We start from the raw sequence: 27,078 nt of genomic DNA on the forward strand, positions 1-27,078 counted from the left end.
CCGAGGCGCTCCGGCTCCGCTGGACTAGAGCGGGCGAGGCTGCCGGGCCTCCGGAGAGACGCATCCACACTTCCAGGCCGGGGCTCCTCTGCAACAGAGCGCGCAGCGTGAGGCGCACAATGGGCTGCGGCGCCCGTGCCGGACCCTCCGCGGCCCGCGGCTCTTCAGCCTCCCGTCTCTCCGACGCGCTTTGCTTTCCAGAAACTAACTAGCGGGTTGGCACCGCCGCCCACCACCTCCTACAGTTCCCACCCTCCGCCCTCCCCCAACACCGGGGCCCAGGGCACCTCTTCTTCTAACCATCGCTACTCGTCCGGTGCAGAACTAGGGCGGCTCTGGAGCCCGGCCACGGCCTCCCGTACGCTGAGTCGCGCAATCCGGGCGCTGGAGGAGGGTAACCGAGCGCTATCCTCCAGAGGGTCTTGTGCCTAACGCAGCGCTCTCCTGGCCGCGCCTCCCTGGCCTGGGTCCCCTCTGCCACATCCCTGGGGGCGGGTTTGGGGCTCTCCGGGCGAACTCACTCACTCGGCCACCGCGCCGCCGCCGCTCTCTGGGGCCCGCTCGCATTGCTCCAGGCCAAGCTGGCCACTCCAGCTCGAGGCTGCACCGGTCTGATTAAAACAGTGCGAGCAGAGAGCCAGGAACCCGCGCTTCTCCTCCCAGGAAAGGCTGCTGCACCGCCCCCCTCCCCCCAACACCCACCTCCTCTTTCCCTCCCAACCTTCCTCTGCCTCCCCCTCCCCTCTCCATTCCCTCTGCGCGGAGCGCCCCGGCTCACTCGCCCCAAGGGCGCGGCACAGAGTGAAGCCTAGGAGCTGACGGGCTCCGTTCGGCTTGAGCCGCGGGTGCTAGTTGGTCATTTTCCGGCCTCCTGGGGTCTGGCGATAGTACCCGAGGTGCAGGAGTCCTGAGGGACACCAAAACCCGCGGCAAAATCGGGCCAGTCGCAGGCTCGCGTGTCTCTCTGTGGACACGTCTCTCATGGTCGCCCAGGATTCTCATCTCCAGGGTCAAAGCGGGCACCACCGAGCCCAGGGCAGGGCTAGTTGGGGCAAAAGCTGCCAAGGCGCCTTCTATCTTCTGGAGCTCTAGGTGCAGAAAAGCGCACAAAAGCTCCCCCCCACCCACCTCGCAGCCACCACCACACAGCCACCACCCCCCGTGAGGCGTGGCGCGCACCACGCTGGCTGCGAAGGGGCTGTTGGTTTCCTATCCCGCCAACCCCACGGTGAATCCCAAATTACTTTGTTAGGTAATTAGAAAGTGTTGATAATTATTTCTTTCATAATTTAGCGGTGTGACGGGAACGGGGAAATGATCTTGTGAAAGTTCACACGTGCAGATGTATTAGTTACTGATTCATTTGATTAAATGGTAGTCTCAAGTGCTCGGATCCGCAGCTGAAGGCGCCCCATTAGCATAACACTGATGTTTAATTTTCATACGCATAATTAGCCATATATTTAACACTAATAGCAACATGCAGCCTTTCAGCGTTAAACAGCCCGGGATTTGATCTGGCCTGAGCTGAACCTTCGCCGATGCACCTTCCCCTGTCTAGAGTGCGCAATGATCACAGGACAAACCTCTGTAATCAAGCACATTTTGGCAGAGGGAACACCAATAAAAATGAACATTCAAAACAAATTACATCGGTGCTGTCGTTACAGATATTAGCGGAAGGGGCTTCTCTTTTTTAACTTCTGTAGCAGCAGCTGCTGCCCGCGGAATTCCTCTCCTTTGGTTTAAGGGTGCGATGTTGGGGGTAGAGATATTTCAGGCAGCGTGGTTGGAGCAAAAAGAAAAACAAAACCCAAGCAAAACAAAACAACCAATCCTCCAAACCAATAACGGGTTTGCCAGCGTTTAAAAAGATTTTTCTTTCATTTTTTTCTTTTTCTTTCTTACTTTCTCCACACCCCCCCCCCCTTTTTTTTTCTCCCTTAATCATCGAAGCACACGGCGAGGCTTTGTAGCAACAACCAGCTAATGACTCCGCCACCAGACAACTCCCGGAGCCGTTACACTCCTCTTGATTTCCGCGTTGCACTTGTGATTTTAATTGCTCTTTCCTAGTGCCTGTTTTGGGGTGTGGAGTCAGGTACGCCCTGCACAGCAGCGGATGCCGCCCTGGCCCCTTGTCTCCCGCGCGCCTCGCGGGCCCTGCCCACGTAAGTGATCTCCGCGGCTGGCACGAGGTCGGGATTGGGACGGAGGGAAGCAGGGCTGGCGATCCCGGGTACTCTGGGCAACGGACGAGGAAACCCGACGGCTGCTCTGCCCCGGGCCAGCTTCTTCCAGAGAACTGAAGGGTGGGGGAAGGGGAGAGAGCCGGCCGCAGGTTGCAACGGTCTCTAGGGCTCTCTGGTTCACATCTAGAGGAGGGATCCAAGTGTCGCAGCGCAGGGGACCGGGTTGGATCCGGGGAACAAAGGACCCGCACGGGAAACGGCTTCAGAGCCTAGCTTATTTTTAAAAATCGATTATATCTGGGCGAAGGAGTATCTACACTCCGGAATTATTTCTTAGCCCCAGAGAAGCAGGTTCGGGGAAGGGTGGCTGAACCCGGGCCCTCGGGCTCCGAGACGCCCGGCCTTGACTAGCTTCTCAGTGTGTGATCTTACGCCTAAGAGCCCAGGGTGCCTCCCTTCCAACCTCCACCTCTAAGGCGACACCTGTTCCAAAACGCCGCTTTGCTTATATCTTCGCCTGTCCCATCTCAGAGAGGAAACAAAACTCTCCCATTTATCCTGAGCGCCCCGGATTCCAAGTATAACCTAATTGGAGACTCCAGGGACCTGGCGCCTGGTGGTGTTAGCAGTAGTCACGCATGGCTGGAAACTCTGCAACCCGGGATGAGGTTTGGGGCCAATTCAGTTGTCCGAGTTGAGGGTGGGAGCTTGGACAAGATATTCTAAAATCTGCTTCTTAACTTCAACTTCAAAGCGTGTTTAATGGAATTTGATCTAATTCAAGTTTGTTTCCTACAGAGCTGCTGACTATTGGCTGGTGCTAGTATATATGCATATATATGTATAATATTTAAAGTTTACTCACTTTAATAAGTACGATTATAAATCTGTCTCACAAATACCTCCACCTCGGAAAAATTACTGCATAAGCAGCGAGTTATCCCAGTGGCTGGTAAAATTCTGTATTCCTAATGAAATTATTCTTGGGGAATCTTGGGGTAAACGGATCTGTGGATAAGATATTGGCTACTCATTGCAATCTGCCTAATCTAGGAAAGAAATGAAATCAATCTCTGGCAAAACTCTCCTAAGGTGATCTGGGCCTTGTTCCTCTCTAGAAAATTCTGGTGGTTCTGGGGACAGCAGCCTCAGTCTCTAGGCCTTTTCTTGGCCGAATCTTCAGCACTCCTAAAGTTTGTCCGTGGATCTTGTAAATCTGCAACCCCTCCCTCATCTTTTCCAGCTCTCAGATCTGCTGGAATTGGAATTACCTCGGTCCAAGTTCTGCCTGGATGAGAGGAAGAAAGCCCAAGAGAATCCCAAATTCAGGGAAAAGCTCAAACTAGTCACTTTTCCAAGCTCACTCTTTGGCCTCAGTTTCCTATGACTTTCCCCACACTCTGAGTGTCACAAAGATGAACTGGCTCTCCAGTCCTATCACAGAGGCCACCTGTCATGGCAGTGACAGGTGTCCACATTTCCTTGGTGCTCTGGAGTTGAGCCCAATCTATATTTAGTGGATGGCAGCTTTGTATAACCCGTTTCAGTAGAAACAAGAGTTGGCACAACCACTGACTGGTGGAACACCCCAAAATCATGGCCAGGGGGACACTAATTTGTACATGGCTTGCTAGAAATCCAACCCTCTCCACCTCTGAGCCCAGGTGTGGAGAGGTCCCCAGGACCTCAGGTGAGCGAAGACAGAGTAGCCAGGGCGGGGATGAGCCTTGGGAGACTCAGTGTGTGGACCCTTGGATTTCCCACTTCTAAAGCAGGAGGAGCTGCTGGCAGGCTGAATTAAAACTCGCCAGCTCCAATCCTAACTAGGCCCCTGCCCTAAAAAATACCCGTGTCTCCTCTGGCAGGGATGTGCTGGGTCTCCAGTGCATTAGTGCGGGTCTGAAGAAAGCCAGTGTTGGGAGAGATCAATTTAGGGAGGATACCCGCCTGACACTGCTCACATCTGGGCAGGTGGGACTGATGTGAACTCCCAGAGCAGAAAAATCCTTAGCTTGCCTCTGTATGTTGGTGAGAGGGTCTCTCAAAAGTAACCTTTGAGACGGCCCCGCGGAGCAGTTTGAGGGCGGGGAGAAGGAACCACGGGGGACCAGAAAAGGCAAGTTTTTGGACTGATAACCCCAGGCCCTGGGTCTAGAGGCAAGGAAATATTTGTAACTAACTCCTCCATTCGCCGGGTAATCTTTTCATCGCAAAGCAGCTACGAAGGGGAAAGAACCGGAAGGGCTGAGGGGCAGCTGGCCCGGCCAGCGCCCTCGGGGTCGGCCAATGTGGAACCCACAAAGGGGGCGGAAAAAGAGACAACAACAACAAAATCGTAACAGCTAGGCTCGGGTTTTCTTCCTGCGCGCGCGTGAGTGATAAGTTCAGAGACTCAAAAATTAACCGCAAGACACAGTGGTTTTAAGGGGTGAAAGCTTTCTATTCGGGCAGAGTCAAGGCTAGGGAAAGAGAAAAGTATGCATGTCTAAGACTTCTTAGACTTCCAAATGAGGGCGTCCCCATTCCTTTCCAGATGCTTTTCCCGCGTTGGGAAACAGACGCGCCAGGATCCGTCTCTCTGAATGCGCAGGGCCACTTTGGGGCTTCAGATTTGTGTTCAGAACGGCTCCCAAGTCCTACCGCATTTTCCCTAGCCTGCGCTGCTAGGTGCTAGGTAGGTTACTCTGGGACCTGCCGTTAGCCAATTTCTTCTAAAAGTTCTCCAGCTGGATTTCAGCAATTTAAGAAAAAGGGCCCCGGGTCTCTCACGACCTTCGTATTGCTCCTCAGGCCTCGTGGGGCAGTTTGGTCAGGATCTGCGCGCCCCTCGACGTGATGAGAACAGTGTGCTCGAATTGGGCAGACCTAAAACAACACAAGACCGAGATCAGCGAGCTCAAGCGCCGGCGGGGCAGGGATCAGCAGCTCGCCCGCGTCGTGGGACGAAACTGCCCTTCCAGTACAATTTAAAAGCAACCGGGCAGAAAGCAAACACCTTTGATTGTCCAAGGAGACCACAGTCCACGAGTCCTCCAGCACTTTAAATTCAGGGGATCCCTCGGTTACAATTGGCTCTGTAAGAAGGAAAATATTTACTGCAGTGATCTAATCAAATTCTTGTCAAACATTGTTTCAACTGATTATTAAAAAAAAAAAAAAGAATAAGAAGGTTCTCCCCCCTCCCTCCCAGTGCTTCCCCCAACGAGTTCATGTTGTCATCTCGCAAGCGCTAATTGATGTTGCTTACATAGTATGCTACAAACTAAACAGTAGGAAGAGGAAACGCTATGGCATTCAAAAATGTATGAAGTTGCCTACTTCGTAATTTTTTTTAGAGAAAAAAGGGCATTTTAATCAAGACTTAATTAGGACCCTGTGGATAATAACCACCCAAACACCAGTCCCTCTTATAAATATCAGTCGGTTTTTTTAAATATTTGAATTTTTAAAACATGCTCAAAATGTTCATTAATCAGCAAATAACAATTTTCTTATTTCACTCTAATTGCTTCTCCATTAAGCCCCACAGTCAGAAATATGATGCCTTAGGGGCTTTAGGTGATTAGAATTTGGTGGTGACACCAATCACATGATCAGCCAGGAATGGGTCGACAGAGAGTATATGCCACTTGCTGACAGGGAGCAAGGGACTCAATCGCCTCTGGTTACTGGGTGGTAATGAAAGAAGAAGAAAAAACCCCCTGCAAAAAGGCAACACAAAAAACCAAACACTACATTATGTTGGTAACAGAATTAAAGGTTGGAGGGCTGCCGTCTCCTAAATGTGTCGGTAAATATCTGATTTAGGAAGATGGGGCTCGAGGATATTATTTAATTAGGTTTACTATGCATCTGAATTATTTCATTACACTGATTGGCTTTATTAGTCCTTCACTGGACTGCCTGGCCTAGGCCAGCGCTGCTGCTCCGTGCCAGGGAGCCCCTGCTCTCTGAAGAGGAACTTAGCACTAACCTATGGTGAACGCCATGCCTTCCTCCATGAGTAGATCGCTGTCATTCGCTGTAAGACAAAAATACAAGTGTGGGGCGTGGGGATGGGATATGGTGAAAACAGAGAGAAATGGATTAGAAGGGTTAGGCTGCACAAAAAAGTGGTCATTTTATTTTTCTTTTAGGAAGAGGTTGCTAGAATCTTGAGTGGTGGCTACCCAGGGGTTAAGCACAGGGCTCCTGGGCCTTCAGCCTCTGCATTTTCTGAGCTTGGGGTCAGGGCCCCTAGGAAGGGTGCACCAAGGCTGAGCAGCCCAGGTGCTTGAGACACTTTTGGGGCTCCCCTATCTACTGTCCCCTTGCTCTGGCCACTTGCTCTGAGGTTTGCTGGCTTCCACCTCCCAAGGGAAAGGGGAAGACATCTTGGGAACTGAGACAAAGGGAGGGCATGTTGGTAGGAGGGAAGAACAAGGGTGACCTGAAATACTTCTAGGGCTTGGCACTGGGTGGGCACACACCTGAGAGGCCCTTTCTGCACTCCAGCCTGGGCCTCTTAACAGCTGGCTCAGGTGAAGTTCTTTGGCCTAAAGGAAGTTCTGACCTGCTTAGTGTATAGGGATCTTTCAGGGGGTGGATTCCAGCTAGTAGTTCCTCTATGGGGCTGTTCCCACCCCCAAGCACACAGGTCAAAGCCCCAGGATCAACTTTCCTTTGGTGCTTGTCCAGGTATGCATGCCTCTTGGGGACACTCCACAGAACTGCTTCATAGTCTAACCCAAATCCCCCACCCCTTCTGGCCCACCCTTGCCTTCTCACTGTAGGGAGAACATCCAGGCCGTGAAAAACGAGGGACTCTGGGTATAATCTAGGAATCACTAAAGAGTACATGCTGCTAAATACATCAGCTGTCAACGCTGTGTAGGATGTAATGAAGTTTAACCACAACAGTCAGCAGTTAGAGAAGGGGGTAGAAAAAGAAAAACAGAAAACAGTCCTATGTGCATGCTGCTGGGACATTGATGCAGTGGTGTTTTGTTTTCAGTAACTTTTTCTAGACAAATATCCCTTGTGCCTTCCAGCCATCACCCTTCAGGAGAAGACAAAAAGCAAAACAAAGCTTATTTGGGGATCGAAATGGCAGGCTCTAATTCAGTAACATAGTAACATGCTGGTTAGGATTAAATAGGACCCCCCCACACACACACACACCCTCATAGGGAAGGATGACAATGTGAATTCCACGTTGCAGCAAGAGACTCAGGAGCAAAACTGCTTTATCTTGATTCCTTTCAATAAGCAGCTCCCAAACTTTCTTTCTTACCATGATGCCAAATTTCTGGATGTCCATGAAAGTAAGATCCTATCCCATGTCCCACAAAATGTGGACAGACTTGCAAACCATTCTGATGAGTTATCTGGCTTTAAAAGTGACCAAACAAAATACTGAATTAAATTGGATCATTTAAAGTGCATATACAGATAAGACAAAGTCCCTTCAAAGTATTCTCTGAAAAAGAAAAAAAAAATCAGTTCTATTTAGAGTCATATGGTAACAATTTGTTTTCATTATTCTGGAAAAATTGTATATTTTGTCACAGCTTGCAACAACTCCCTTTGGATACGTGAAGAAAAAAGATATGTAGCTAACACAATAGTTTGCTTCAATTACTTTAGTACAGCATTCAAACGAGGTCACTTTTAGACAAAGAGTCTTCATGCACATATATACAGTGCAATATAACCAAGATACATGTGCAGGTAATGCAGGTCATACAAACCTGCCTGATTTGTATGGAGTTTCACTAAAAGACTGTACAAATTATTACTGACTTGGGAACCAAACAGAAAAAAAAATTACAATCTGAAATGTGACTTCTATAATTGCTTATTCTGGTCTATTTCAGAACACCAAACATTTTATAGACACATTTATAAAAAGGTCACATCTGCTTTGTCAATATTCTTGAAGCACTTAAAAACTTTGTGATTATTTGAGATTTCTACTCAAGACCTATACCATTAACAGAATTCATAAAATATGCTTTTTAATTGCTATGATGCTTAAGAGAAGCTAGTATTGTGATTCCTAATTCTTAATGCTACATTAGTTACTTTTACATGCGAATCTTTTGGATTCCATTTATTCCATATAAGTGAAATCTTAGAATCCAACCCTAAAACCTTCACCTACAAGATTAAGGAGTTGTTTTTGAAATCAGGTGGACATGTTCATTTCTGGGAGCACCAGAAAGACAAGAATGTACATACCATGAACAATTTATATTTTCATGCGGATGAAGAGCAAAGTGCCTTAACCCTAACCATAATAATGGATTGGGATTTATAGGACTACTATTTAAATTCTTAACCAAACCAAAGTTCTTGGATCCCAAGCTAGTTTTCAGCAGCCCTTTGGTTTGGTTTACCACAAACTCAAAGGCACATTTAGCCAGCATCTTTATGAGCATTTCTGTCAAAATACTTTTCTCTAGGCATTTTTAACCTTCATCTCCAGACCTGTAAAATGTCTTCACTTAGGCCAGGATGTCACCATAAATATCAGATGGGCAGTCTCTCATTCAGATTTAATTTCCATGTAACAGAAATAGGTGAGCTATACATGTGTTGAGGAGAGGAACGGTAAGTGAATGCTTTTATCTCTTAATTTGTTCTTTATGGTTATACTTATTTCTGTGTGTCTTTTCACTCTGGACAGGAGGTATAACAACTTTTCCAAGTTGCTTCTATTTGACCCACACAATTCCTGAATAAAAACTCAGGATGGAGAGTAGATAGAGACTGGAAGAGAGATTATTCAGTAAGATATGCTGATCTAGATTTTTTTTTTTAAGTAAGAATAGGTCTTATCTACCTATCTACCCATTATGTTATCTATGTCCCAACAAACCTTAATAATTCTAAGAGGATTCACTATAAACTGTTCTTCTATTTTCTTTTCTTAAAAAAAAAAAAATAAGCTCTAACTGATTGGCAAGCATCACAGCTACATTGTGAACGTGTGTTACAGTGGCAATCTTCATTTTAATTTCTGATGAGAGGATAGGAAGAAAGCCCACTATGAAAAAACACTTGGGGTCCCTCCCCCCTCATCTCTCTCATTCCTCTTCATAAAAGAAGCTGTGCAATTACTAGGTGGCTAAAGATATCTGAGTGCTTTCTACAACAATTTACTGCCTGGATCCTGCTGAAACTTTTGGTTATAGGAGGATCATAGAATGTATATGTCATGGATGCAAAGGTCAGAGGAATTCACAGCCATGTGGAAAGAGGAGAAGATCAGGACAAATTTCCCTCAGTTCCTTGGTTGAGTACCTGTCTCAGTGGTTGATTCTCAGGAACTAAATAAAAACCCCTGTCTGCTTTTTAGGGTCTTTTCCTTTTGGATTGGTAGTTAGCTGTTTTACAACATACTTCCTGGGACTGAATGGAATAAAATCTCATTAATGTTTCTAATTACTGATGAAAAGCATGCCCCTTCTACCATTGTACTGTGTACTGTTCTTCTATTTTGGAATATAAGGGAAGCCCAAGATTAATTTACATGATTCTAAGATTTAAATCTAACTTCATGGAGACAATCCAAGCGATCTGTAGGAGCAAATGTCTGCTCTAAAGTGAAATCAAGTACTAGAAACCCTAGTTGTGGCACAGGAAAGTGGAGCATGCAGGCTTCTCCTGAGTAGTGTGTTGGGGGAAGTGGAAGTGTTGGGTGGGCAGGGGTGCCCACAAAGCATACGGTTACTCCTTAACACCAGCCATCATGGGTTGTGACCTATTTCTGAGCATGAAGGTCTTCTTGCCTTGGATATTACACAGATGAAATCTGCCTTCTTTTTGTTGAAATCTGCTGAAAAGAACTCTCTGAGTATTAGCTCTTCTGTTCTGATTTTTTCTAACTAAAAACTCTCTAAGACAGCAGCTCACTTATTTAAGTCTGAGCACATTTGGGATTTGAAGCCCTTCATATGGAATATTTGGGGAGGAGGAGAGAGACATATAAAGGAGTTTATGAACTTGAAAATTATTCTGTGTTACAGTTCTGTGTTACAGTTTCAGGTATGGTTTAGAGTTAAAAGAGAGATTTTCATCTCTCTTTTAGAACTTAAGGAATTTCATCCTGTGACTGTTCTCTTAATTTGAATCCCCTTTCATGAGATAGTTTTCCTCAACAAAAGTTTTGTCTAGATATATTAAAATTCTTCATACATTTAAACTATATTTCATGACTAAGAATACATTCCCCAAGAGGGCAGAGGAGTACTATTTTTAAGTACACACTCTTCTAAAGGAATAAAAATGCACATGGAAATAGTTTTATTACTATTTCTATATGAATTCTATCAACAGAACTGATTTCCAAATGGTCACATCTCTAATTAAAGGATCTCAAATGGCACCTGATTTTCTAAGTCATGGAATTTTACTTAATTTTTTTCAGAGTTTTATTTTAAGCAGTAGTCTTTGGATGCTGCTGCTGCTGCTGCTGCTAAGTCGCTTCAGTCGTGTCTGACTCTGTGCGACCCCATAGACAGCAGCCCACCAGGCTCCCCAGTCCCTGGGATTCTCCAGGCAAGAACACTGGAGTGCGTTGCTATTTCCTTCTCCAAGTCTTTGGATGCAGGAATGCACAAATTCAGGGATTCCCTCTAATTGAAAAGGAATGTTTAAGTACAATTAGTAATATTTTTGAAAGTCAACAACTGTTTTCCAAAAGAGGAGTACATTTTTTTTTTGTTTCAAACTGGATTACAAATTACTGTATTTTTCTTACAATAGTGCTGAACTTTTATTTGAGGTTTTCTGTTTCTGAAAAGCAGGCATGATGGATTGAAATAAAAGATAATTTATTGCAATGCTTACTTTCATGTGCAGAGAGAAGCAGTGTAATTGTAATTTACAGTAGCTGTCAAGAAAAAATCCATCACAGATGACATTAAAATGACTTATTTTGCCTGAGCCACTTATTGTTTAAATGTGCATAATCTAATAGAAAGAGATTATTTTTAAAAATCTGCTTTATATTCTTCTAAATTAATATCAAAACATATACTTATGAATTAAACATTAAAAACCATTCATTGATACTTTCACCATGACATTTACAAGGATAAGTTTAAATCATTTGTGATTGAACTGTCACATATTTGTGATGCATGAATCTACACATTCACAGTATCCTCATATGTACAGCTCATATCATCGAAGGATAATTACAAAAATACAGATTTAGAAATATTTTAACGCAAATGGAGGTACAGTGAGCATAATAACGCTGTAACCTAAAGATCACTAGACATCCCTCATAAAAAAGAAGGGCACAGGGAGAACTCTTTTAGCCAGCACTTCTTCGGAGATATTATCCTATTCTTTAGGTTTCAGAGAATTTCAAAATTTCCTATAAAGATCTCCAGGTTTTGACATCATCCTACTGAAAGATGCTTGAATGTTCTTTCAATGGTGTATCAGCAGAGAGAGGCTATGCAAATGATGGTGAATATCTTAATCGAGGCTGAGTTGAAAGATGTTTGTAAACCTTTGGTCTATAATGATTCTGAGTACTTCTGGCTTAAAGGTGGAGACTGTTTATTTACTCCCTTGAGGGTTTGCCTGAATAAGAAAAGGCGAAATAACAGATGTCCAGAAATACTGCCTTAACACATCAGAACAAATATTTGTTAGACTCGGGGCCAGTTTCCTTCTCAGAGGCAGACACAAACCGTCTAAATAATGAAATGCATTAGGGTAACGGGAAAAGTTCATTGTCTGTGCTATTTTTCACATAGTTTTGTGAGTGCAGTTGTTGGGACTGATCTAGTTTTCAAAGGAGCCTGTACATGCAGATTCATTCTCTACGAAAACTGACCTTTGCATCCAGATAGCTAAAATTCAATGTCACTTTCAATTTTACTCTTCTTCTTTTTTTTTATGTAGCTAGAATTAATGTAGTGAATATGTAATGAAATGCATTATCCTGCATGGAGATTTATCAGATTTTCCGACTGAATGCTATGCTTTGCTAGTACTAGCTGGAGTTCACCTGCATGTTGGTGTGGCGTGTGGCTCTTTTTTGTAAAGAGTTAAGTCGTACACAAAAAAAGGGAACAAAGGTCAGCACCCAGCCGCCACTTGAATGTGAGATTTTTCTTTTTATTCCCCTTGATGTATACTAGGCTCTGTGTTATTAGTCTTAATGATGGAAAATTGTAGTGTTGATACAAATCTTTTTTTCAAAGTAGTAGGCGGGAGCTCCATTTGTTAGTAAGTTTTTTTGTGACTAAAAGCCACGGACAGTACATTTATGTAGCAGTAAAAGGCCTAGATGCTCTTTCCATAGCAGAGCTAATTATTCCTACTGTGACCTTACTGATCTAGCCTGTTCCTAGTACGTCTCATCTGCACGCCTGTTCCTCTGTGTAGATGGTGTCAGAGAATATGAAAAACCCTATAATGAAACCATTTTCATGATGGAGAAAGGCTACTGGAGTTGCACTTGCTACAAAGAGGCTCAATTATATGAGTAATTGTGATAATTTTCTACATTCATAGCCTTCAATGGGGAAAAAAGAATGAGAGCCACAAAGGAAAATTACTTTAACAAGAAAGTACAGAGAGTAAAAATGGAAGAAGAGACAAAAAAAGGGGGAAAAAAAAACAGAAAAAAAAAAGTTTAAAAAATAGATCTGAAGGGAGGAATAGCGAGACAGGGAGAACAACAGAAATGCTCAAAAGCCCATGTGCAGCTGTGTTGCACAATTAAATTGAATTTTTTTTTCTGCAGTTGATGAATGTGACTACTGCAAATGTGCCTCTGTAGTTAGCTATCATTTGTTGTTCCGTGACAGGAAAAGGATAATTACCTCTCAGAGAGAATCAAAGGCTGACATGCCCTTTAGACACAGCCATGAATGCAGAGCTCGATAGAATGCTTGAATAAGAATCTAGTGTTCTCTGCCCCCTTCTACTGAAGAATAAATTTTGTTAAAATGCAAGAACACCACCAGTAAATTTGTTGAACCCTAGGTGTTCAAAAATATGAGGTACATCTATCGACTCATCCCATTTGCAAAAATAAAACTGCATTTTGAATTCATTTCTATTATATTCATGGACAGTAAGATAGTGAGATATGCATTAAATTTCTTTTCCCAGTAGGGGTCTGATTCAACATTTCCTATGAAAGAACAGAGAGACACTATCCTTTTTTCCCAGGCTAGTTAGCCTATAATTTAAAACTGTCAAAAACACAATTTTGTTCAAAGTCTTCAATAAAAGCTTCTCCGATATAACCCAAAGAGATTTTACTAAAGTTTGATTCAGACACTGTTACAATATTTTTAAAGCCATAAATATATTTAACTGATATTTTACTGCCTTTTTTCTTAGAGTATTCGAAGGCTTACGAAGAAAAAAGGCAACATCTTTTCAAGGTGACTAAGCCTTCCATCCTTCAGACAAATGGGAAGTATTCAATGGTTCATATTAATGAGAGCAGTACTTTAAAAGGTACTAATGTAACCATCTTTAAGAAAATATGTTACTTTTAAATGAAAACACATATTCTGCACATCTACTTCAAAACAGTTAGGGGAAAAAAAAGAGATCTAAAATAGGTAACAGATTACAAAGAAAAGTCTTGAATTCAGAAAATACACATACTCTCAAAAAGCGAGCAGAGAAGGCTATGTGGAAAGTAAACAGCTGTTTACAGGAAAAATGAACCAGACCAAAAAAAAAAGATCACCCTTTCAGGCTGTCTGCTAATCCACTAATTTGAAAGGTAAGCCTTGCTTGAGCTAATGCTTTTTATCTTTCTGTCACAGGAATAATTTCACTTCATGCCTTTATAAAATCTAGCTTTTCTCCTGTCTCCTATTCAAGACTTGAGATACTTACCTTTTCTTAGCTACCCTTCCATGTTTGGTATGAGTTTGAATATAGGAACACTACAGACCAATACGTCGAGCTAAAACTAAAGCAGTCATATGAATATTGCTTGCTGCTTCTATCAGTTTCTTTGTTGACCTGATATAATTCACTTTTTTGAAATCGTTTTCTTTTTTTTTTAACTCAGGGAACAGCACTGCACCCTGGCAGTTCACATACTGATCAGACTGAAATGATGGTTCTGAATCATAAAACATGTCATCAACTTTACACCAAGCCACCAATAACCTTTGTACCATCTGCCAACCCTCCCTTTATTTGTCACTGTAAGGCTTACCTGATTGTGTTTCCAATGACAGAGAAGGGAGCCCCTGCTCTGCAAGCTGCAATTGCTTCATCTCTACACCTCCTGGCAACCTCCACTAACTTTTTACCACATTCATCCACATTGCCCACCAAAAATGTTTCTGAGGTGTCTCCATGGTAGCCATTGTAGTAAACCTAAACACAGGCAGAAATTTACAAATAGGTCCTTGTTTAAAAATCTATTCTCCTACAGTCTACATTGCATTCCTTTATATATTTAGTAAATTCATGTGTTTCACCCTTCCAGAATTATTAAGTTTACAGAAACATGAAACAGACACATAATGATATTACAAAAGTTTAAATAAATACATGACTAGCATGGCTCTTTCAGCACTATGATTATCAATATTCTTTAACAGTTTGAGTCCTCATTTTATTTCTGAGGCAAAATTATATATGCAAAAATAGTGACCAAAGACATTGACCCATGATTACTACAATAGGTTTAGAGAATTCAGAAGTATTTCACACAGCGAAAGGTTTCTTAAAGTATCATAAAGATACTTCTCTTTTATTTACCAGTCCCACACTTGGAAGTGATAGATAATGACAAGAAGAAATAAGAGAGATGTGTCAGTGTTATAACAGACAGAAGAAGAATTCAGTTCCAAGAACTGAAGTGGCTCAATATCGGAATGAAATAAGTTATAGAAAAATCCTGTCTGGAAGTGAAATCTTAATCAAATATTCCAGATAGCAGAATGTTAACAGAAAACACTATACATGGATTTTTAAAGAATCAGAATATAACAAAACAGGTTTAAGAATTAAATTACAGAAAATAGCATTTTATCTGTCTTCAATGACTCAGAAGGCCCTGCAGGATCTTGAAAGACACCATATTCATTATAAAAATCAATAATCACCAAACACTGTAATAAATACAGAAGGTAGCGGAGACTGGTTGAATATTGATCCTTTGATATAGCATGGAATTTGCTATTTTGCATAAATTTGTCCTATGTAATTATTTTTCACATTTCTCTTTCTCATGAAGTAGAATGCAGGAACTGTAATAAAAAAGATGTTTTAAAAAAAAAAAGATGTTTATCTGAGCTTTCTGTTTTAATATGCAATTAATCTGTATACTCGTCTTCAATAAAAATACTCTTGTATGCTCTGTAAGGGAGGCAGGAGAAGTCTTTATCTCCACTTTTCAAGTCAGGAAACAGAGGCACAGACAAGTGACTTGTCTAAGGTTGGTGGCAGAAAACAAGAGGCAGATCCAGGTCAATATGATGGATTCTTGGCTTCTAATTGAGTGTTTTTTCTACTATATCAAGTCACCTTGCAATACAACAGTGTTTTATATATTTATTCCCATTCGTAACCCAAGAGAGTACAAATTTTTACTTTATACACAAGAATATAACATTTATTAATAAAGAGTAATTATTAAGACAAAATTGTAACTCTGTTTCTATAGTTGCTATTTAAGTAAAAATGTATTTAAAAAATCATTATTTGCCTTTTCATATTACTTTTCACTAGTCTGAAAATGACTACTTGAAAGATGCAATATATATGGAAATAATACTTTTGAAAGTCTGTGGCAGTTATCTATAATTATTGGTTTTATCCACAAACTATTCTTGTTTTATATTTCATTTATTTAATTCTTCATTTATTAATAATTTAATAACATTTAAAATGTTTATTGAGCAACTATTATGGGATATCACATCTTTTTTTTTTAAACATTCAACTTTCAAGGGGAAGTCTATTTTCTTGTGATATATACTAGATGTAAACAATTATAAAATGTAATGAGTATTTTCTGATAAGTAATGAAGCCTTTCATTTAATAAAATATTTCATAAGAAATATAATTTCAGTTACTGACCTGCATGTTTCCTTGGTCCCTTCACATTGCTCTGTGCATGTGTTTAGATGTGTCCAACTCTTTGCAACCCCATGGACTGTAGCCCGCCAGGCTCCTCTGTCCATGGAATTTCCCAGGCAAGAATACTGGAGTGGGCTGTCATTCCCTTTTCCAGGGGATCTTCCTGACCCAGGGATTGAACCCACATCTCTTGTGTCTCCTGCATTAGCAGGCAGATTCTTTACCACTGTGCCATGTGAAAAGTCCTCACATTTCGAGACACTCGAAAACATTTCACTTTGATCATTTGAATGTTAAAAATGAAATTGTTTACTGAAAGTCTTCAGGAAACTTAGGAAAGGCAGAGACTATTCTCTTTGGGCACATTGGAAACAGGTGGGAAGGGCATGCTGATTTCATTGAAAGCAACAATATTTTATTAGGGATGATTAGGTAAGATAATAAATGGATAGCCTCTAAGTCAGGTTTAATCTAAAAGAAAAGTGCATAATCAAAAATACTTTATTTCATGTATACTTTATAAAATACCTCCTTCTACATATTCTGAGCTGGAGAGAGAGCAGCAATATATGTGGAGCAAATGTTCAAGTATTCTAAGTATCTAGGACAAAATGATATAGAGAGTATCCACCATAAAAGAATTTTTGGCTATATACTAAGACAAACTGCTATGAAGAGAAAAGGTTGAATTACTTTAAACAACTAAAAATCAGACTGAACTAAACCACTGGATGCCAACCTCTACCACATTCCCACTCCCATCCACGTTTCATGACCTGGATATGAAATCCTATTATTAAGAATATTTTCTCACTAATAGAGAAAATACTCCTTGAATGCTATCTGTCTCAACTAGTTCTCAGCAGATGTTTACTTTTATTTATTTATTTATTTAAAATATACTTATGAGTCATCAGATGTATAGAATTTATGTACAATCTCCATTATCCTAAGGTACCATTACATAATTTTTTAGTAAAACGAACTGCCAAAGCACAAATAACCTAAGTCTGAGAAATGTGAAAGGCTAAGAAAATTAGAAAAGGTTAGAGCTTGTACAGTTTGAAGTTCCTGTGTTAAATTACCTGGGGCTGTTATTTGAAAGAAAGGCTGTTAACCATTTGGTGAAAACTTAAGTTCAGGAGAGAAAAGCACTCTGCGTGTACGCTTCGAGTTCAGGCTGTCTATATCAGAAATGGAACACAACGTTACCTTCAGGGATTTTAATAAATGTAAGGAACACTGCTAGCAAAAGAGTTTCTGTCCAAATAGACTGACACACACAGGCCAATGTAGCCCCTAATGACAGAGTAAGATAATGACAGGCCCCACTCAAAATCAGCAGGAAGAGGAAGATCAATCTTGGCAGAGTGAAGGAAAAATGCTGGCTTTCTTCGCCTTAGCTCATCTCATATATATCTAGCTTCAGCAGCTGCCCAGTGCTGTAGGGCTCTGCATTAACTACACAGTGGATCAATAACAATTACACCTTCTCAAAAACATGACACATAGCAGGATTGGGTTGACATTTCACTTAGGCCAACATTGATCTCAGTGCATCTGATTCCAGCCCTAAATTCAAGTCAGGCCTGGGTTTACTTGGAATAAACACAGCGTTAAAGACAAAAAAGGAAACCAGCTGCTTGCGTCTGGGTCTAGAAGTAAACAGCACTTCCATCGGCGCAGTTCACGTTTTCAATCCACTCTTCTTCCTGTTGCTACCAGCAATTCTGAAGTTGATCAAAGACTTTTTTATATGATTTACTCACCGTGACATCAATGTTGATAATATCTCCATCCTGAAGAGGTCGACTGAAACATAAACAGAAAAAAAAAATGGTGATAGATCCCAATAAAAGGAATATAAAAATAAATACCTAATGACTACAATCAGAAGCCCAATGAGTAGTGACGATAATTCAGAGTGCAGAAGGATTGAGTGGAATAACTGTATCTAATCTTTAATTTATATTAGCCATATCATTTTTACTAGAAATACATAATATGAACATGTGGCATCACTGTTTAAAAATCTACTTATTCTCAACAAAATATACTTATTATTACCTTAATTTCGCAAAGAGCTAAAACAACAGTAGATGGTTAAAAATTTGGGATGGTAAAAGAAATATTTAATGTACAACCACTTTTTCAGATTACATATTGCTTTAACAAACATTAAATGGTGGTATTATGTCCATTTAGAAACAAAATACTTCAAAATTGTTGCTTTACCATAATCGGTTTCAAAAGTTTGCAGGCAGGTTTCAATTAAACTATAGTGTCTTTCAACATACATTACAGATCTTAGTTTCACGTTTCAGTTTCCAAAGGAACAATATGTTATTAAGCAATGAATACCTGTCAGGAATACCATGACAAAGCACGTTGTTTACAGAGGTACAAACAGATTTTGGAAAACCTCCATAGCCTAGAGGTGAGGGGTAGGCATCATGACTGATTATTTCCTGATGAACAAGAGCATCTATCTCTTCAGTTGTCATGTCAACCTGAAATATTAAATAAAGAAACTGTGAAGTGACAGTTGGAGAGATCTCCTGTATTTATTGACTATGCCTATAGCTACAGCCCTTCCAGATGAGGTTGTACAAATTTACTGTGATAAGCTTGTGATATAACATTTTAATTAATTATGATTAACACCAAAATCCTAAACTGTGCCTTTCTGACAATTGTTTGGGTATACGGTGGTGTTATGGGCTATTAGGAAATGGCCATTTTAAACTCTAAGATCCTTTCAATCATTTGTGAATCATTAAATGACAGGATTCCTTTTTAGCCTGGAGATTTAAAAAACACGTTCTGAGGCAACTCCTTCCTCTTCCTGAATGGTTAGTGGCCTCGGCTGATCAAGGCATATAAATTCTCAAAAGGATCGTCAGTTGAGGTGACAAAGCTTGAAAAGTAGGTCAACCCATGCCTTTTTATCCCAGCAAAACATTACATGGGTTTTGCAGTGATGGCATGGAGGTTATGGATCATCATCTGAAAAAATTAGTTTGATACATTTGGTAGAGATTCTGGTTCACTAATCTTGATATCTTTCATACCAAAACAAATCAGTGTGTTTTTAAAAATATTTTTCCCTTACTAGAAGATATCCAAATTGCTCCCAAACTAAAAGAAAACTAAAATCAAGTTTTGTGGGCACATAAAGACTGTCTCCATAAACTCGTATAAGTAAAAGTCTAAAACAAGATCTTTTATTGAAAATTAACATTCCTTCAACTGTTTTCTTTATGCTATTTTATATTCACATTATGGTTCGTTGATAACAAGTCTATCACACAGATGTTACACCAAGTGTTTCATATTTGAGTCTCATTTCCTAAATGCAGCCCACTTTTTGGAAACTATAGGCTGGTATATTCTTTTATGATCCTTACATAGCAGGATTCAGATTCAGTTTCAGATTATTCTGAAAGACCTAAATCTTATAGTAAGATAGTTGCATACAATTACATTGCTGAATTACCTACAGCTTGGTGTGTCTGGTCTGATCTTTCTTTGCAGAACCAATGCAAGAAAATAGGAGCCAAAGTATGAGGCAAAGCAACTCTTCAGGCACAAGAAATAATGTGGGGAATAAAAGCAGAAATTACAGGCAGGAATAAGAGGGCGGAAGTCAAAGCTGTCTGTCATGGAGCAACTTGGATAGGCTGACTGAGCCCAAGCTATCTTCAGAATTGTGCTACTTAACACTGACTTTGGATTTTAAATTATCTTTTGAATAAACAGAAAATGCACAATTCCTGTCCCCTATCCAAGGTTTTACTTAATTTTTAACAAATTAGATGTGTACAAAAGAAGAGTTAAAGGAAATAGGGAAAAGCGGGGAAGGTCTGCTGCCCTTTATGCAAGTCTTGCGAGGCTTCGTGAGACGCCACCTTTAAACTCTTCCCGGCCAAGAGGAGGACATGTCGGGCCAGCTGACAAGCCTGGCGAAGCCCTTGAATCTGATCTTCATTCTTAACTTCTATGCTGTCTCCCCAGTCGGGTACAATTCCTGTCGTCACATAGTCTGGCTTCTTTATGTGCTTGAGGAAAAAGGATTGAAAACGAAGATCAGAACCCAGCGCACGACAATGGGATCATTTTTTCGCACACAGCCTCCTGCTTCATGGAGCTCTGCCCTTCCTGCCGGAGCATCGACCTCCGAAGCCAGCACAACAGACCCTCCAGGCTGCCCCCGGTTCCTTCCCCTGCCCTTTTGAACTTAACGTGGCCTGTTAGTGCTGCCTCTGGATGGTCTGTTAACCTTACTGGTGCTTTGAGTCACACTGGACTGAAGGAGACTTCTGGTCAAAACAAACAGGAGTTTTCTTTTCTTCCTCCTCCAACCCTGTTAGAATTGCTATTGATGACAAATAGCACCCAGTTCCCCAACCGCCAAATGGTTAATTAAGAGTGCTTTCATCTCCTCGACACAAAGATAAAATTTATGCAAAGGGTAGTCCACAACACCCTCTCCCAATGAATGTATGTAAAAGGCAGACTGTCAAGTTCATGGATGCCTATCAAATACACACTTCCCCTACATGTTGCAACTGTACCCAAACTAAGAAGGAACTACAGGACAAAACAAAACAGCTCTTTTGCCTTTTCCTTTCTTTTCCCCCAAGTACATAAAAAATACTTTGCACACTTTCATAATTTGTCAAAAACAAACTCCTCCCTCCTCTGAAACTCAAAATGTTCAACTCTGACCACCCTTGGAGAACCTTCTCCCCCACTAACTTAAATCCATGGGCGGTATTCAGCAAATAAATACTGTCTCACACACAGAGCTCCTTTCAGACCCAGGTTTTGCACAGCTCTTTACCAACTATTTATGGCAACTGCTACATGAGTTTTGGTGAACAGCACCCAGTAAGGCTACACAGACTTTGGGGACAGGAAGCTGAGGGAGATAACACTATTCAATGAACATCACAGCAACTCTGGAAGGGCTAAGGTTAGGGCTCCGTGCTTTGTGAACTGCATCACACAGGATTTAAGGACCTTCACTTATCCCTGTGTTCAGATGGGCCTTTCTGACACAGGTAACATCACCACTTGGGCTGCCACAGCCAAGCGTGGAGTGAGCATCTTCCCTCCTACAGCTTCGGTGCCAGTGCCCACAAAGCACTCCTGTCTCCACAGCCCTGCCTCCTCCTGGCTTTGCAATCTGGCCAGGTTACAACCACAGGCAGAAGGGCTGTTGGCTTGTCACTGAAATTCTAAAACAATACATTCATCTCTCTGGAGACTTCTTTTTTGTTTTCTACTAAGGAAATACCAGAAACATACTCTGGGCTCTGATGGCCTGTCTTGTCAGCCCTTGTCACAAAAATGGGCCACTCACCTTCAGGGAGTATGATATACTTAATGTTGATTTACTACCCTGCAAAAAAAGTCATAGAAAGAGGGAAAGCAGGTGATTTTCGTGGCAAATCTTTCTTTCTTCCCGCTATTCTCACTCTTCCTAATGACCCCCACACCTTCTTTACATTGCATCTGGAAAAATGGATAGATTGTCTTTCACAGAATTATACTCTCTGAAAAAACTCAAGAATGCTTTGAGACAAGATGTTTTATTTAATTTACTCTAAAGGGCAATTGAAAGACAGCATTAATAGTAACACAGAAAAGTAACAGCAAGCTTTAGGGAAAAAACGCCTAGTGTATTGGTTTCAAGGAATCTTTCTTAAATGATTCCAACTGTTGTCAAAAAAAATTTTTTTTAAGTTAAAGAAACTACATACATAGAATCTTATCTTCATGGTAGAAATTTAATATGGAAAATTTCATGATAGAAATTTAAATTCTAAAGAATTAAGCAGTTAGAAGCTCAGTGCCTTATTTTAAAAAGTGAATATTACAGAACTGCAGGATGTTAACACTTCCCAAACCACAGTTTTATATCACAGACTAAGTTTAAAAATTATAATTCAGACGCCTCAGAAATCAAAGGTGCAAAAACACTCCATCGCTTCTGCAGTTAACCTTTATCTTGGCTGGAAAAAGCAACAGATAATAGGCAATGCAGTACCTTCGGGACTGGATGAGCTGAAGAAACTGCAGCCGGCAAAACTATACTGTGGGAAATCTCTCTTTGTCTCCGGAAAAAGAAATTTCTTCTTTGTTGACTGGTTGACTGTGTGTGTAAGTAGATATGATTGAGTGGTGACGAGAAAATCCTATGACAACCTGGGAGCAGAAATAGATGTATGTTAAGCAAAAAAAAACAAAACAAAAACAAAACGTACTTATTGCTACATTTTCAGTTGTTGCGTCGTCGTCCATTAAATCATTATAATAATCCTTTATTGGTTCAAAAACGAAAAAGCTCCAAACAGAAAGGAAAGCAGTTATGTTCTGAGTTCTACTACAATAGTAGTACAGCATATTTATTAGCTAATGCTATGTTTACTTAAATGTTTGACAATGGAAAACTCTATCCTAGTGGGAAACAAACATATAGAAACATCTGCTAAACACCAGGCCTATAAAAAGAGCAATTTGTGCTGTGGTACCTTAAACGCAGCCATGTCCAGGATGACCCTAGATTCAGGGCACTGTTTGGGTGGCTTTATATTCTTTAAGGTCGTTTTCCTTTCACGAATCCTGGACAAATTGCCAGCTGCACGTTTTTGCCCTCGATAGGATTACTACTCTGTGTTAAGTTCATGTGCAGCGAGGCATTATACTGAAATTCATTGTAATGAATGCTCAAGTCAGATAAAGACCAAATAGTAAAAATGTAGGGTGCAACCCTGAAAAAAATTGAATGTAGGCTCCCAAAGTATCCACAGTAGGAATTTAGAAATATCTATCAAAATTTTAAATGCACATATCCTTTGACTCGTCGGCTGATCTCCTAGGACTCTACCGTATGCAGTGATGGAAGTGTGACGATGAACTGCAGCACTGTTTGTGGTAGACAAAAATGAGCAATAGTCCAAATGTCCATCCATAGGGAACTGGTTAAATATATTATGGTAAATCTACACAACAGAAGACAGAGAAGTAGAGAGATATTAAAGAGAAAAAGCTAAATCATCTCTGCATATTTATATGGGAAGATGTCACAATATATTGCTAGGAAATGCTGAGCAGTACATATGAAAAACTCATTAAGGTAAAAAGAGCTTATGCATTTATATAAGTTTGTATATGCCTGTAAACTTTCTGAAGATTGATATTCATCAGATTCTGGGGCATCTGATTGGGGCTGGAGTGGGAAGGAAGACTTCCTGATTCATTCTATTTTCTCTAAACCAATAGACTTTTAGGAACATTCACTTGCATTATTTTTATAATTAAAACAGTAGTTTAAATCTCCCTTACATGCCATAATTGCATGTCAGGGGCTGGCAAACTACAACCCAAAGGGCAAATCCAGCCTGCTTCCTGTTTTCATAGAGCCAACAACTTGAAAAAGATTTTTATGTTTATGAATGGTTGAAAAAAAATCATAAGAAAAATCCCATTTTATAACATGAAATTATGCAAAATTCAAACTTCAGTGCCCATAAATCCATAAATAAAGATTTACTGGAACATAGTTGTACTCATTCACTTATAATTAGTCATGACTGCTTTTGCACGACAGTAGCAGAGTTGAATAGCTGTGACAGAGAACATGTGGTTCACAAAGCCTAACATATTTACTACCTGCCCCTTAGAAAAGAAGTTTGTCAAACTCCTGATCTAGAGAACTGGTTCTCAAAATGTGATACCCAGACCAGCATCTGAGTATCACATGGGGAAAAGATACAAATTCTTGGGCCCCTCCTCAATTTACTGGCCTAAATTGTGGGATGAATTCAGCAATCTGTGTTTAACAAACCCTCATCCAGGGTGATTCTCATGCACACTAAAGTTTCAGAATTACTAGCCTAGAGTAATGGAAACACAAATTGCAGGTGAGTATTGGCCCCAAAACTCAAGATCTCTAAGTGAACTGGAAAAAAGGCACAGATGCAAACAGACTCCAGTGGTCATTGATTCAGTTTCATAGTAGAAAGTTAGTCACTCAGTGATGTCTCACTCTTTTGTGACCCCTTGAACTGCAGCCCACCAGGCTGCTCTGTCCTTGGAGTTCTCTAGGGAAGATTACTGGAATGGGTAGCCATTTCCTTCTCTAGGGGATCTTCCCCACCCAGGGATTGAACCCAGGTCTCCAGTATTGCAGGAAGATTCTTTACTGTCTGAGCCACTAGGGAAGCCTGTCCGTGTCCTAAGTTTCACTCAATTATGTTCTTCCAGAAAGCTGAATATAGTATTGTTGAATAAAACTTACAGAGCTGTTTCAGGTATTATATTTTAAACAATTCCAGATACCAGACAAAATACTGCCAGGAATATCACCTTTGTTTGATAGAGGCAGATACATATTCCCTAAAGTTTGTAAAGTACAATATTTCCCTAAAGACACCACCACCATCCCCAGGGGTGTGAACTGGTCTAAGAGGGGGCAGGGCAGTTTCCTAGTAAAAGCAGATAGCTAGAAATCAGAAGCCTGGACTTTTGTCTCAGCTCTACTCACCTGTGTGGGCCTGAGCAAGAATCTTGTTTTCAGTCTCAAGTGAGAATTAATTGGAATAAAGCATGTGAAAGTGCCTTACATTTAGTAGATGCTCAAAAAACAGTAGTTCCTTCAAGAATACTTAAAAAGCAAAATGAGAAAGAAACTATGGGCTTCACTATAGCTTCCAGTACTGAGAACTTAATGGTGGTTGTCAGTTGCTAAGTGGTGTCTGAGATGACTGTTTGCAACCCCATGAACCACAGCATGCCAGGCTTCCCTGTCCTTCCCTATTCCCAGAGTTTGCTCAAATTCATATCCATCGAGTCAGCGATGCCATTCAACCATCTCACCCTCTGCCACCCTCATATCCTTCTGCCCTCAATCATTCCCAGCATTGGGGTCCCCTCCAATGCTCTTCACATCAGGTGGCCAAAGTATTGGAGCTTCAGCTTCACTATCAGTCCTTCCAAAGAATATTCAGGGTTGATTTCCTTTTAGGATGGACTGGTTTGATCTCTTTGCTATTCAAGGGACTCTCAAGAGTCTTCTCCAACACCACAGTTCAAAAGCATCAATTCTTCAGTGCTCAACTTTCTTTATGGTCTTACATCCATACATGACTACTGGAAAAACCATAGCTTTGACTAGACAGACCTTTGAGAGCGAAGTGATGTCTCTGCTTTTTAATATGCTGTCTAGGTTTGTCATAGCTTTTTCACTGAGAACTTATTATGTATCAATTACTGCACTAGGCCCTTTACATATGTTAGCTCATTGACCTTCATGAGAACCATGTAAGTTGTGACCTGTTATCACTGCGCTCCACAGTTGAAGATGCGGAGGTAGACAAAGGTAAATAACTCCCCCCAGAGTGCAAAGCTGAGGGGACACAGGTCAGTTTGCCTTCATAAAGTATATTCCTCTTCCACGCATTAGAAACATGAGCTAACAACACACAAGGAAACACTCTGAAAATGTAAAAGTCATCCGAAAACTATTAAAAGTTACTATTTTTTTTTTTTTTCCAAAAGTGGTGATGGGTTGGCCTAATCCATCGTCTTTCTCAAGCCAAACTCGCTTTGTTGACCAGATACTTGCTGCAGGGAGGTGACTGACAGAGGTCTGGCTGGACAGTCTGTGAACTGTTGTTGTCGTTCAATTGCTCAGTCATGTCCGACTTTTGCGACCCCATGGACTGCAGCACGCCAGGCTTCCCTGTCCTTCACCATCTCCCAGAACTTACTCAAACTCATGTGCGTTGAGTCAGTGATGCCATCCAACCATCTCATCCTCTGTCATCCCCTTCTCCTGCTGCCTTCAGTCTTTCCCAGCATCAGGGTCTTTTCCAGTGAGTCAGCTCTTCCCATCAGGTGACCAAAGTATTGCAGCTTCAGCTTCAGCATCAGTTCTTCTAACGAATATTCAGGGTTGATTTCCTTTAGGATTGACTGGTTGGATCTCCTTACAGTCCAAGGGACTCTCAAGAGTCTTCGCCAACACCACAGTTCAAATGCATCAGTTCTTCAGCACTTAGCCTTCTTTATGGTCCAACTCTCACATCCATACATGACTACTGAAAAAACCATAGTTTGACTATACTGATCTTTGCCAGCAAAGTAATGTCTCTACTTTTTAATATGCTGTCTAGGTTGGTTATAGCTTTTCTTCCAAGGAGCAAGCATCTTAATTTCATGGCTGCAGTCGCCATCTGCAGTGATTCTGGAGCCCAAGAAAACAAAGTCGGTCACTGTTTCCATTGTTTCCCCATCTATTTGCCATGAAGTGATGAGACCAGATGCCATGATCTTTGTTTTTTGAATGCTGAGCTTTAAGCCATTTTTTTCACTCTCTTCTTTCACTTTCATCAAGAGGCTCTTTAGTCTGTGGATACAGAATGGAAAATCTGGATCCCAGCTATCACCAAGGAAAGGCTCAGGTGGAATCAATCCATGATTCTGGGCTCCCTAACTGCATCCATAGGTAGGACCAAAGTTAAGCTCCCAAATGTTTCCCTTCTGAGAAAAGCATGTATTATGATGACTATTAATGATGGTAAGACTAATAAAACTAGTAACAGTGATAGTGGTTACCACTTCATAGCCAGTTTCTGTAATTAAGCAGAGTTCTGGGTGCTCCACACACATTAGCTCTTGCCAATGCTGTTAGGGAGGGGGACAGCTGTTGATGTCACTACTTTATGGTTGAGGGACCAAGACACACCTCTGGCGGCCCCAGCTAGAGTCCTGGAAGTCCCAATCCAGGGCTGGCTCTGCTGCTCCAAGCTG

The 27,078-nt window shown here is 41.2% G+C and overlaps 1 protein-coding gene across 1 annotated transcript in view; it reads right to left on the reverse strand.

Annotated features, from left to right (window-relative positions):
- Nucleotides 1-4,611: 4,611 nt before the first annotated feature.
- METAP1D (methionyl aminopeptidase type 1D, mitochondrial) overlaps nt 4,612-27,078 on the reverse strand; it is a 77,453-nt gene continuing 54,986 nt past the window's right edge. The window contains exons 2-10 of the mRNA XM_055572227.1: nt 22,313-22,470; nt 20,169-20,318; nt 18,622-18,770; nt 18,030-18,072; nt 14,386-14,549; nt 7,465-7,562; nt 6,166-6,213; nt 5,188-5,266; nt 4,612-5,057 (exon numbers count right to left, since the gene is read on the reverse strand). Of these exons, the coding sequence (XP_055428202.1) occupies nt 4,979-5,057; nt 5,188-5,266; nt 6,166-6,213; nt 7,465-7,562; nt 14,386-14,549; nt 18,030-18,072; nt 18,622-18,770; nt 20,169-20,318; nt 22,313-22,470 (968 nt within the window). The 3' untranslated portion in view covers nt 4,612-4,978. The remainder of the gene's footprint in view (nt 5,058-5,187; nt 5,267-6,165; nt 6,214-7,464; nt 7,563-14,385; nt 14,550-18,029; nt 18,073-18,621; nt 18,771-20,168; nt 20,319-22,312; nt 22,471-27,078) is intronic.

Source organism: Bubalus kerabau, chromosome 3 (assembly GCF_029407905.1).
Source record: "Bubalus kerabau isolate K-KA32 ecotype Philippines breed swamp buffalo chromosome 3, PCC_UOA_SB_1v2, whole genome shotgun sequence".
In the NCBI taxonomy this organism is placed as follows: domain Eukaryota; kingdom Metazoa; phylum Chordata; class Mammalia; order Artiodactyla; family Bovidae; genus Bubalus; species Bubalus kerabau.